The sequence below is a fragment of the Rhinolophus ferrumequinum genome, chromosome 2 (assembly GCF_004115265.2).
Source record: "Rhinolophus ferrumequinum isolate MPI-CBG mRhiFer1 chromosome 2, mRhiFer1_v1.p, whole genome shotgun sequence".
Classification (NCBI taxonomy): domain Eukaryota; kingdom Metazoa; phylum Chordata; class Mammalia; order Chiroptera; family Rhinolophidae; genus Rhinolophus; species Rhinolophus ferrumequinum.
In genome coordinates, this window is record NC_046285.1 from 53,374,003 (window position 1) to 53,387,314 (window position 13,312).

General features: G+C 38.2%; 1 protein-coding gene across 1 annotated transcript in view; it reads left to right on the forward strand.

Annotated features, from left to right (window-relative positions):
- The window catches only part of ATP13A4 (ATPase 13A4), a 124,756-nt gene that overhangs the window by 38,655 nt on the left and 72,789 nt on the right, over positions 1-13,312 (forward strand). The window contains exons 3-6 of the mRNA XM_033090237.1: positions 7,206-7,352; positions 10,657-10,727; positions 10,818-10,898; positions 12,388-12,457. Of these exons, the coding sequence (XP_032946128.1) occupies positions 7,206-7,352; positions 10,657-10,727; positions 10,818-10,898; positions 12,388-12,457 (369 nt within the window). The remainder of the gene's footprint in view (positions 1-7,205; positions 7,353-10,656; positions 10,728-10,817; positions 10,899-12,387; positions 12,458-13,312) is intronic.

The window sequence follows — 13,312 nt, forward strand, 5'->3', positions numbered from 1 at the left end:
TCATTTCAAACTGGTTTTTCCTTAGACATCCAGCTAGAAATCCCTGAGATTCGGTGGTCTGACCTCTCAGAAATGATTCCATGTTAAGATAAATAGTTTTGAGGCCATTATCTTTTATAACACAGGGCCATTTACATTGTGATTTAAATTTTGCAAAGTATTTGCATATATGTTGCCTCATTTGGTCTTTACTGGTAGAGATTATATTTTCCCCATTTTAAGATGAGGCAAAGAGAAGTTATAGCTATATAGTTATAAGCAGTGAAAGCAAAACCACTACTGAGACTTGAACTAGAATCTGAACTGAAGACATATTCCTCCCTGTCCAGTGGCTAGACTCTTCAGAGACATATTGTGAAGTGGTTTGAGAGTAAAGAACCTGGCTGCCTGGGTTTGATTCCCAGTGCTGCTCTTGACAATGTATTAGCTTGGGCTGCCATCACAGAATACCACAGACTGGGTGCCTTAACAACAGAAATGTATTTTCTCACAGTTTTGGAAGGTAGAAGTCTAAGATCAAGGCTTAGACTTTGTAAGGTTGGTTTCTGATGAGACCTTTCTTCCTGGCTTGCAGACTGCCCGTTGCCTTCTCTCTGTGTTCTCACATGGCAGAGAGAAACAGAGCGCTTTGGTGTCTCTACCTCTTCTTACAAGGGCAGCAGCCCTACTGGATTCCCTAATCCAGTCACCCTTAGGACCTCACTTAACCTTAATTACCTCCTTAAATGCCCTATCTCCAAATGCAGGCATATGGGGGATAGGGCTTCAACTTATGAATTTTGGGGAATTCAGTCTATAATAGGCAAGTTACTTACCCCCACATCTGTCTCCATTTTCTCTTCTGTTAAACGGGACTAATAATAGTACCTACCTCATTGTTATGGGGACTAAATGAGGTGGTATTTGTAAGTGCTATGATGAAACCATGCCTGGCATGCGGGCATTCTATGAGCATTGGTTACTACACACATTTTAAAACCAATTTTAACTTTTTACTCATTACTTCTTAACTAAACAGTGCATCTCCATATATTTCAGACAATGAACCAGCTAATTCATTACTCCTTCTTCTCTCAGAAAACGACTACAAAAACAAACAAACAAACAAACAAACAAACAAACAAACATCTCTCTGGAAACACATGTTGAATTGTTCAGGATTTTCTTTTTTTGCAGACAAACATAGGTATAGCCTTTGCTTTGTAAGATAACTTCCCTGCTTTGGCCAAACCCTTTATCACCTTTTTTTTTGGGGGGGGGTGTCAATGTGTCCCAGGAGTACTGAGAAAATAATTAGTGTGAGATCTGTTTTTCCAATGCTTGGAACCTTCTCTGTATATTTTATAACTAATCCTATGTTCTAGCCAATGTCAATTTTTTCCAGCTAAGAAGCTTTGGGAATATGCAGCTAAGGTGTCTAGGGTGTCAGTGGGTCTGGCCAGGAGGGGGAAAGAGAAAGAAAAATAGTGACACTTAAATATAGAAAGAACAGTATTGTGCCAAAGTTATGGGTCTGTGAAGGCAGCACAGTGTTTTAAAAAGCGCCCAAGAAGTGTAAGTTACTACTTTCTCCATAATTCTCTCAGTTCTTCACCTCAGGTAGACTTCCACTTTTTAGCACTGCAATGTTTTTATCTCCAAGTGAAAAGTCTCTGTGGAACTTTGCCAGGGGTTACTGTTTTCTAAGGCAAGCTCAGAAGTACCTTTCTTGCAGAGTGAACTTCCACACCAGAGGATAAGTCACAGCACTGGCCTGACCTTAAAGTTACCATGGCACGGTTTTTAAATTCCAAGAGATGAGGTGCTTATAACAAAGGGTTGGAAGAAGATAAGCAAGGTCACTCACATCACTCAAATATAAAAGTTAGTCTGGCATTTATTTCCAAGTTCAGGAAGTACAAGGCCTCGAGAAATTAAAAAATGCCCAGGTTTTCTTCTTTATCTTTCTGTCCAGGTCAAACATGGGTCCTCTGTGTACATTGAATTCTTTGAAATGCACTCTTGAATTATTTTCAATCCTACTCTTTTAGAGTTCAAGGACTGATCCAGAAAATTCTCTGGATAAAAAAGAGGTAAACCTGTTGAGTGAGACATGAGGTGTTTAAAACTCTAGCTTTACCAGACAAACAGTTTGGATTATTTGGATTACAAAGAAATTATTTCAAGTGGTAGTTCCTCTGGTGCATGGAAGTATTTGACAGATCATTAACTGCTTGAGAGAGCTGGGAAACAGAATGAAGTGGAACTAGCCATTTCTAGGTAAAGATGCTTCTCTTCCAGAAAGCAAAAATAAATAGAGATACTCTCAGAGATTCTAAAGTTTCCTCAAAGGGAACGTCAGTTCCTATTTATAGAAAGATCTCAGGAACAACTGCTGTGAAAAATGAGGCACAAAGCTGTACCCAATAAGCATTTGTTGCACCCTGCTATGGGCCAGAGCTTGGACCCGGTGCATCATGTATTATTGTGTTTAATGCTTCAAACAGCCATGAAATGTGGTATTATCACCCCCATTTATCACACACAAAAAATTAGGCTTAGAGAGTTGCAATGATTTTCAAGACTGTTTGGATCTGAGATTTGAGCTCAGGAAGGGGCTGTGCTCGTCCCACATTGGACAACACTAAACTGACAACTGAGAGAAGTTGGTGACGTTACCTGGAGCGACTACTTCACATTGACACAATTTTCCTCCATTTCTTTGCCTTTATTTTCTTAAAAACCTGGTTGAATTTCTTTAAAAATATGAATGATTTTACAGAGTTTTTTATAGGGTAGTAAGCAAGAAAAATGTCAGTATTACTACGTTACTTTAAGAAAAATGGTTGCCTCATGTGGTATCTTCATTTAGTCTATACAACTGTACTTTGCACTACACAGAATTGTGAGTTATAGGGCTCAGGGGTCAAGGGGATGACAGGAAATGAGCTTAAAGGCAAACATATCCAAGTACCTTCAATTTAGTTATGCTAAAGGCTGTAATCAAATCTAGGCACATTGATGAATTTCAGTCTTTAATACTCACCTAGATTAAAGCACGCAGTTGGTGCATTGGATTAATACTGGCCTGTGAGAGCTTGGGAGTTCAATACTCCACTTTGCCTTTCCATTTTTAGGCATTATAATCTAGAGGTCTGTTTGCTGTCACACAAAGTGAGCTTGATTTAGGGAGTCAGACTCTCTGTTGCCAAGAGAGCAGAGATTCTGAGAATTGGATGTTATCTGTTACATAGCAGCATTCAAGGTAATTTTCATACATGAGCTACAAACACCATGGACAACTTATGGAAACAAGTTGAAGGAGCCAAGATTGGAAGGGGGAAGACCTGGCCTCAGGTCTCAGTTCTGCCTTGCTATACAGATCAGACTGGCTTGAACAATTCTGAGTCTTGCTGATGGAGAGTTTTCTCATCTGCAAAATGGAGATGATAATACCAGTTTTGGAGACCTGAGACTGAAATAAGATAACTGACACAAAAAGTTTTTATAAAATGCTAAGTAATCATAAAAATGAGTACTCAATATTATTTTACTTCACTTAAGAGGACCAAGAGTAGCTGTTTTCCTAGTTGCCCTCACTTGGTGGCTAGAGGTTCTCTGGTCTTTATGGCACTTTTATCATTTGTGTTCCTATTTACCTAAAAATGTGTTTTTGTAACAAGTTTTTCATTGAAACTTTGTTCTTCGGCTGGATATAAAAATGGCAGTCCAATCACTTTGTAGAATAGAGCAGAGGGTGAGAGGGGAGTCTGGAGGGGGCAAATGGCCTGGAGTGAGGGATCAAATCCTTGCTCTAATAGTTGCCAACTGTGTCTTAGTTTCCTCACCTGTAGAATGAGAATACTGAATAGTAACCACTTCATAGGTTTTTTGAGCATTAAATGAAATAATACATATGTAGCATTATGTGCCTAGGAGATAGTAAGTGCTAAATAAATAGTAACTATTTTTATTATTGTTATTATTAGAACCTAAACGTTCTTCTCACAACAAAGTCCCCTTGATGTGGTCAAAGGCAAAGCTCTATTATGCTGAACTATGTCAAGGTGTGCTTTAGGCAGCCCAGTCCACAACACTTAGAGCATGTCCCCCAGTTCTGAGGCTCAGTCATTGGAAACTTAGCCATCTTCAGTCATGCTTAGACTTGGAAGGTAATTCCATGCAAATTTGATTTGATGTAAATTTAGTTTAGTTTTTTTTTTTTTGTAATGAAGTAATAGCCAATTTTACTCGTTTTAAAAAATAAATTCAAAATGGCTTAAAGACTTAAATGTAAGGTCTGAAACCATAAAATACCTAGAAGAAAATATAGGAAGAAACTTCTCAGACATTACCCGGAGTAAGATTTTTACTGATATACACCCTCGCGCAAGGGAACTAAGAGAAAAAATAAACATGTGGGATTATATCAACTAAAAAGTTTTTTCACAGCAAAGGAAACCATCAATAAAACAAGAAGGGATCCTACTGAATGGGAAAAGATATTTGCCAATGATATATCTGATAAGGGATTAATATCACAAATCTATGGAAAACTTACTCAACCCAACTCCAAAAAAACAAACGATCCAATTAAAAAATGGGCAGAGGACTTGAAGAGACATTTTTCTGAAAAGGACATACAGATGGCAAACAGACATATGAAGAAATGCTCAACCTCACTAACCATCAGAGAAATGCAAATAAAAACCACAATGAGATACCACCTCACCCCAGTCAGAATGGCTATCATCAATAAATCAACAAACAACAAGTGCTGGCGCGGATATGGAGAAAAGGGAACGCTTGTGCACTGTTGGTGGGATTGCAGACTGGTGCAGCCGCTATGGAAAACAGTATGGAGGTATCTCAAAATTCTGAAAATGGAACTACCTTATGATCCAGTAATTCCACTCCTAGGTATCTATCCGGAGAAATCCAGAACTTCAATTCAAAAATCTCTATGCACTCCTATGTTTATTGCAGCACTATACACAATAGCTAAGACATGGAAACAACCAAAATGCCCATCGGTAGATGACTGGATTAAGAAACTGTGGTACATTTATACAATGGAGTATTATGCAGCCATAAAGAAGAAAGAAATCTTACCATTTGCAACAACATGGATGGATCTAGAGAACATTATGTTAAGTGAAATAAGTCAGACAGAGAAAGATAAGTACCATATGATCTCACTTATTTGCGGATTCTAAAGAAAAGAATAAGTGAATGAACTAATCAGAAACAGTTTGGGAGACAATGAGGAAAAACTGAGGGTTGCTAGATGGGCGGGGCGGGTGGGGGGTGGGGGGGAGGGTGAGGGGATTGGAGGGCAGTCGGTGACCACAGGATGGCCACGGGGTTTGAAAATTAATCTGGGGAACGTAATTTGGTGGTTACCAGAGCGTAAGGGTGTTGGGGGGTGGGGGATGAGGGTGAGGGGGATCAAATGTATGGTGATGGAAGGGGAGCTGACTCTGGGTGGTGAACACACAGTGTGATTTATGGATGATGTGATACAGAATTGCACAACTGAAATCTATGTAATTCTACTAACAATTGTCACCCCAATAAATTAAAAATAAATTAAAAAAAAAATTAATTTGTTAACTTTTGCCCTCCTCCCTTCCTCTCTCTCCTTCCTTCTCCTCTTCTTTCCTTCTCTTCACTCTCTTTTCCTTCCCTCCTTTCCATTTCCCTCCCCTTCCCTCTTCCTTTGCTTTGCTTTTCCTCCTCCCCTCCTCCTCCCACCTCTCTCACCTTCTCCCTCTCTCCCCACTCCTCTCTCTCTCTCTCACACACACACACACAATCTGTGATAGGCCTGGCTGGAGCACAGACATGCTTCAGACACAGTCCCCACTCACAGTCCGAGAGACGTGATAAGGCGAAGGGTAATGCAATGGGAAGAATGTGGTTAGAATCTGCATACCCTGATGGCTTAGAGCAGAGGTCTCCCAGAGAAATCAGGGAGATTCCCAAGATATACACTTTGAGTCAGATCCGGAAGGATGCTTAGGATTTAGCCATATGAAGACTTAAAGAGAGGAAAGGAGGATGTGCATTCCAGGCTAAGGAAGCAGCAGGAGCAAAGGCCTGGAGGTGGGCTTCTCCTGAGAATTAATGTAAGACATTTAGTTACAACATCTACTACGTATATCTTCTCTTTGCCTTTTGCAGTCAGCTCAAACACTGTTTATGGCAAAAGTGGGTGTGGTGGAGACAATTCCCAGCTCTGACCTGCGTTCTCCAGGCATCAAATTGTTTCCCAGGCTTGATTTCACCTGCCATCCTTCCTAACTCCAACAGTTTACCAGGCATCCAAATGGGTTTATGTGTAGCATTTACCTATTTAGATAATAACCACTGGTATCACATGAGTCTCTAAGGGGCCACGGTGGCATCTGTTACTCAATCTAGTGCTGTTCCCTCTAGTTTTGTCCTGCGGTGAAGTCATCCGTGAATTGCAAAGGGAAGAAGCTTCGTTAGGGTCATAGAAGAAGGTACCTTCTTCAATCCTACCAGTGCTAACATCTTGCAATTACTTTTAGGCATGTTCAGTCCATACATTCAGTCTTTTTTTTCATCATTCATCAGACTCTCTCTGAGCAGGTTGCAATTGTCCACATGAATGGGATAGAAGAGACTCTACCTTCCAGACAGTCTAGAAGAACTAAGATACAAAGCAGGAAGTGATTAGGAGCACAAGAGAGGGACAGTAAGAATCTTTTGAAGGTAGTAAAGCGATATCCTCCCCATCACACACACCCGGGGAGAGGGTATGAAAGTGGCTGTTCTGGCAGAGGTGGAATTGAAGTCAAGCTGTTAAGCCTGGAAACATGGGGATGGTTTAGTTGACTTTGCTTAGTTAACAGAAAAACCTTTGGAATACTTTTTTTTTTTTCTGAGAAATTTTGCATCTGGCTATAGCCCCATCTTTGGAGAATAAACTAGCTCTTACCTGAGAATTCACCTCTCAACTCTCGAGCTTTGTTGTGTGTGACAGTACCTCATATTCACATTCAGATTCCTCAATAAGTGACGACAAGACTTTTCCCCTCAAGGCTCTATACGTACCAGCTTTCAAAGGTATATAATTCTGTCTAGAACAGTCATTAATTCCATAACCTTATAGAATTATATGAAAATAATGTTTTTCAGGTTGAATTTTAGCCTGATGACTTCTCTCAATTTCACTGGGCTTTTGGTGTCTCCTTCCTCAGGATGAATTCCAAACTTATTCTTGGAAAAAGGTAATGTGGATCTACCTGTCAACATTAAACAGCTCATTTGGTCTGACTCCCGACCACCCTCTCATTACAGATGAGGAGGATATCATAAATAGAGCCATAAGAAAGCCAGACCTAAAGGTAAGCGCTGATGCTAGAGAAATTTAATCTTTTTCTCAAAAAATGTAGGGTTAAATTCAGATCCTCCACTGTGCCAATCCTCAATTTCCAGTGTAGAACATCATAAATGGTTATGTGCAACCTTGATGACAACCTTGGATCAATTACTAAACTCTACCGAGCCTCAATCTTCTCATTGCAAAATGATGATCACGCCTCCCTCTAATATTAATGGTTGACATTTAATAAACTATGAAATACAAACATTAATATGGTGCCAGATATACAGTAGATGCTCATACATATTAGCTCTTCATAGCATGATGCCTTGTATTATAATCTATGTAACAGGGTTTATCTTACAGTAGAGGTAATCACCTAGGAATATCCCAGGGAGTTTGCTATGCCGGCAAAATGACTGTATTTTGAATCTGTCATTCAAATGTATTTGAGTTACTTCCTCCTCTGCATATTAAATGAGTACTACCGTGTTTCCCTGAAAATAAGACCGGGTCTTATATTAAGGTTTGCTCCAAAAGATGCATTAGAAATTATGTTCAGGGGATGTTATCCTGAAAAATCATGCTAGGGCTTATTTTCCAGTTAGGTCTTATTTTCGGGGAAACTTGGATTATGATTAGTTAACATTCATATGTCATAAATTTCATATTAAAAACATGTTTAATAAGACAGACCATTTTCTCTTAAATTTATATATATATATATATATATATATATATATATATATTGCTGTTTACATTAGTTTTATGAGCTCAAGTTCAGTTAAAAAATAATAACAGTCAATTGCTGAGCGGGTTCTGTATTGCCAGTTGTTATTACCTTAATTACCAAAACAAACAAAAACAAGAGGTCAAGCATTGCCAACTAACAGATTGCTCAATCTGTTGGGTGGCCATTCACTTGGAGAAGTAGGCATCTCACATCAGCCTTATGGACATGGCCTCAGAGTATTATTAACCTCCAGCATCTTTAGTTGCATCAGATAAATAAGTGGACAGACAAATGAAGAAATGCTCAAATAAACAAACAAAATATGAAGAAGGGGCAGTGGTCTCCAAGTGTAATGTACTGGCACCCAGGTTCGATATCTTCATTTACTAGTAAATAGCATAGGGAGTTCAGCTGGTTACTGCCTCTCAGCATCAAGTTTCTTATTTATAAAATTAGAGTAATAACTCCATCTCTGCCCGTCTCTCAGGGCTGTTTGAACCTACAATGAGAAGATGGATATTAAGGTGATTTGTGAACTGTAATGAGCTATATTCATAAAGGACTAAAACTTTCATTAAAATTGGAGATGTCGGAGGGTCAGCCACAACAACACTGATGACAATAACAATGATGACAACACCAAAATGATAACCATTCAGGGCCATTTAGGGGGAGTTTGGAGACTATAGCAAAGAACATTGTCAGGTTTGCAAGCACAGGCTAAGAGGAGATTCTAAGAACCATCTTGTAGAATTGCATGCAATACTAACCCAGTGCTTAACCTGTTAAACAGGATGCTCTTATGACATGTTCCAGTAAGAAATGAAAAGCGGAAAGCCTGGGGAGGGGAAAGCTTCCTGGTTCTGAGTGGAAAGATGAAATTCACCCCACAGCAAATCCCTGATTTTCTAATTATTGTCTCCTGGTCTGAAATTCCAGGAAATGAGCAAATAAACTCCACCCCTTGCAAATATTATGCTTAATATCCTCTTACTAGTTTCTAGAGCCACCAAAGGTGATGAGGGAAGCAGAGAAACTGTAGGCAGAGATGTTTCCTGCTAGGGGAATCTCAAAGGTATTTTAAAGGTCTATGTCAAAGTCATTCTTACCCTGTAAGGAATGGCCTCAGAAATTGTCAGCAGTTAATGGAATTTTCCATTTTCTGGCCTGAGGTAAAACTTACCAGTAACCTCTTTATTCCTCATTATTGCTGCCGACCTCTGCTGATGTTTTGTGTCTATTATGGTTTATAAATTACTCAATCTCAGTTTGTGGTTTCACAGCCTCTAGATGTAGGTTCTCTAACTCAGCAGGGATTTCACAGTCTACCATCATTTATCCTTTAAAATTTTCCAACATGGATTTTGAACTTATAGATTTAATAAAGTAGAAAACTCTCCCTTTATACAACTTGAATCCTGGAAGTTATGGGATTTCTAGACCTTCTTCTGAGAATAGCTTGATTATTAGATCCTTTGAGAGACTGGACTTTGGGGCTAGATGAACTTGAATTTGAATTACCACCCTGCTTCTTAATAAGTGCAATCTTGTGCAAGTTACTTAGTGAAAATGAACTTCGGTGGGTGAAGTAAAGATGAAAATAATATCTGTCCTATCAGAGGATGATGAAATAGACTAAAGAAAAAGTGTAAAAAACTTCCCAAGTACTCAACAAATAGTAGCTGTGATTACAGTCCAGTTCTACGTGCAAAATTGTTGGGAATACTGGAAAGGAAAGGAAGATGTGAGCAAGAAACTTGAGTTTCCAAGATGTGCCATGAGAGCTAACATCCCAAACTGGTTACTTTCAAATAAATTCTCTTCTTCACTCTAATTTGCAGCTTGTAAAGGAGGAAGAATCATTCCTACTGGCAATTAACTATAATTTTATACTGAAAATCAATTAGAATATAAATTTTTTTCATAAAAGTTATTATGCAAACAACCTCATTGAAATAAATCCATTCTGTAAAATATAAAATAACGGCATTTAACACTCTCACTTGGTAACTATGAATGTGTGTGTGTTCACACTGTGTGCATACATATATATTTATTGAACAGGGTTAAGATTCACTTGAGGTAACCCAGGTCTTAGAGCTGAGGGATTTAAACTCTATTTCTAGTTGACATGTTGTTGTACAAAGCAGTCTTTCATTTAATAAAAGAAAAAAATGTATTGAGCACTTATTATGTATCAGCTATATGCTCTTCCCAGTTGTGGTGTTTATCTAATGGTTATACTGACTATTTATAGGTAGAGAACATATTCAGAGGAGTTGCAGTGGAACTTAGAAATAACCCGGCCAATTGCCTCATTCTATTCTTGGAGAAACTGAGGTGCAGAGAAATTTATTCATATACTTATCCATATAGTAAGCCCATGATACAAGTTGATTGAATGATGACTTCTACTAAAGAATGCCATTTGTATAGTAGGAAAGGATAGGATAAGTTAGGAAAAAATAATATTTTAAATAAGTATAGTAGAGCTCTATTTTTGCTTCTTTCACAAATGATTCTTTAGTCACTGAATTGTTGTATATTTGCTGATTTTCAAACTACAGACTTTCTTAGTACTTTTCTTTTGTAGGTGAGATGCATAAAAGTGCAGAAAATAAGATATGTCTGGAACAATTTAGAAGGACAGTTCCAGAAAATTGGGTAAGTTGTTTCAGCAATTGCATCCAAAGGAAAAAAAAAATCTCAAAAATATTATGGCTAAATATGTCTTTCTTGTTATTATTATTTTAGTTCTTTGGAAGACTGGCTCAGTTCTGCCAAGATACATCTAAAATTTGGATCAGGTCTGACCAAAGAAGAACAAGAGATTAGGTACCATGCATATTGTTATCTAAACCAGCTCAAAGGACCCTTACCAGTTAGCCAAATAGGGAGCCCAGTTAATAGTCATCTTAACTAGTTCAATATCAGAAAACATTGTAATGCTCTATATAGTATTATTAAAATAAATGCTTTCACATATATTATCTCACTTCATCAGAGCAAACTTTATCAGCGGTAGAACAGACACCCTCTTCATCCCAATATAACAGATGAGAAATCTGAGGCTCAGAGAGGTTTAATGGCCTGGACAGGGTCACACAGATGGGAATGGTAGAGAAAGAACTGAGTCTCACAGTTCTGACTGTAAGTTTGGTGCTCCTTCTACTTTACACAAGGCTTCTCAAGGTTATTATAATAATAAGGTTGAGCCAGTTTTGACTGTAATCAGGAAATGTATATTATACTGTGATAACATAGTCAAATAATAATTGTGGAGCAGCAGAAGAATATCTGTACAAGACCTATAGCTCCACTATTCCAAATCAGAGGAGCAAGTTTTGGGAAAGCCACTGGATTGAATGTCAAGAGTCTGTCACTAAATCACTGTGTGGATTTAAGCAAATAACTTCTCCTTTCTGGGCTTTAGTTTCCTAATTGTTACAAAGGGGAGGAGAACTTTATAAAGGCATTGCTGGTCCTAAGTTTCTATGATTCTCACTCTCCTTTACCCTATTTCTAGTGCTTTGAGGAGACCAGGTCTTGCAGCATCAGCATCACCTGAGAGTTTGTTAGAAATGCAGAATCCTAGACCACACCTCACCCCTATTGAATCAGAGTCTTCATAGTAACAAGATCACAAAATCATGTGTGATTATAGTTTGAGAAGCACTGCTCTAATACATTCAGCCAAGCTATTTGATCTGAACATCTATGTAGAAGGCACAGAGAGAGTGGACAGTGTTTTCAATAGCAAAATAACTCATAAAGGGTCATTGCTATGCATCATCAAAGAAACTCATCTCCGGGTTTTCAATTAAAGGGCTGTATAACTCAATGTGTAGAGATATTTTTGAGAACCCAACACCTTTTCACTCACATTGAAACAGATTTTGCAGCTTTCCAGAACTGAATATGAGTAGGAAGGTAGGTACCAAAAACTAATCTCTCCTATTCACCTCTCGTTCCCACTTCTATGGAGCCAAAGTTGGGGAGAATCAGAGATGAGAGAATGCCAATTTTGAAACACTTGAATGAGACACTTGCTAATATTAAATATACAAATTACCATGAGGGAAATGTTTAGACCTCAGAATGAGTCTAGTTCAATCAATGCAATAAGATCACATTTGTTGTTTTTTGTACCTGGGAACCCTCCCCAGTTATTTTGAGAAGGCTGGGGGTGTTCTGTAACAAAGGAGAGTTATGTTGATCCCACGACTGAGAAAATGAACATGGAACAGATCTTTTTCTGAATGGGTAAGAAATGAGTTTCATTTTTATTATTCGTAACTGAGTGATCTCTGATCTCTCTCTATAGGAGGCTAATATGTGGGCCTAATACTGTTGATGTTGAAATCACGCCAATTTGGAAACTGCTCATCAAGGAGGTAATCCATACTTTCTTATGGTGCTGGATAGAAAATCACAAACTTTGTTCCAGTCAAACAATCAAGAATGCTCCTCATTCATAAGTAACTGTAACTTGGGTATTTTAAAAGAATGCCAAGCAGATTTTCTTCATATTTCTTATTACTCTTTTTCTTGAAGCCCATCTTTTGCACACGTTGCCTGAGACAGCATAAGATATGATGCTCATGTGTCTATTTACCCCCAATGACTGGATGAAGACAAATTCTCTTTCTTTTTTAATCCTTTGCTTCCTAGTCTGTCTCAACTTTGTGAAATTAAATAATAATAAAAAATTTGAAACCCTATTATTTTCTTATGGGAAACATATACAATTTCCTCAGCATCCAAAATTTGTAGGAAGAAAAACATGTTCATACTTATTAGTTCTACTGATCTCAATGTGTGTGTGGGAGGGAAAGAAGGATGTGGCCAATATTTACAAAGTTGAGTTTTTCCTTTTTGGCTCTATCACTGGGCTTATTTTTGTTTCACAGGATTATTATGAAACTATAACCATATGGCTGTACTCTGGGTCTTCTGAATTTCACCTGCACTCCTCCTTGCTTAAAAAAAAAAAAAGTTTATAAACTCAAGGTACTCTCTCAATATTTATAGCAAGACTTCAGGTATGAAAGAAAGCAAAAGAAAATCATAGGAAAAGTCCCTGTGTGCTTCTTCCCTAACCAGAGGCAATGATGACCTTTTCTGTTTTAGGCAGATGGGAATTGATTAGAGGGATTTTGAGTAAGGGCATAAAATGTTTTTAACTAAAGCAGGATTACAACTGTTGGCGTCATCCTCTACTTTCTCCCACAGTGTTCTAGATGCTCAAT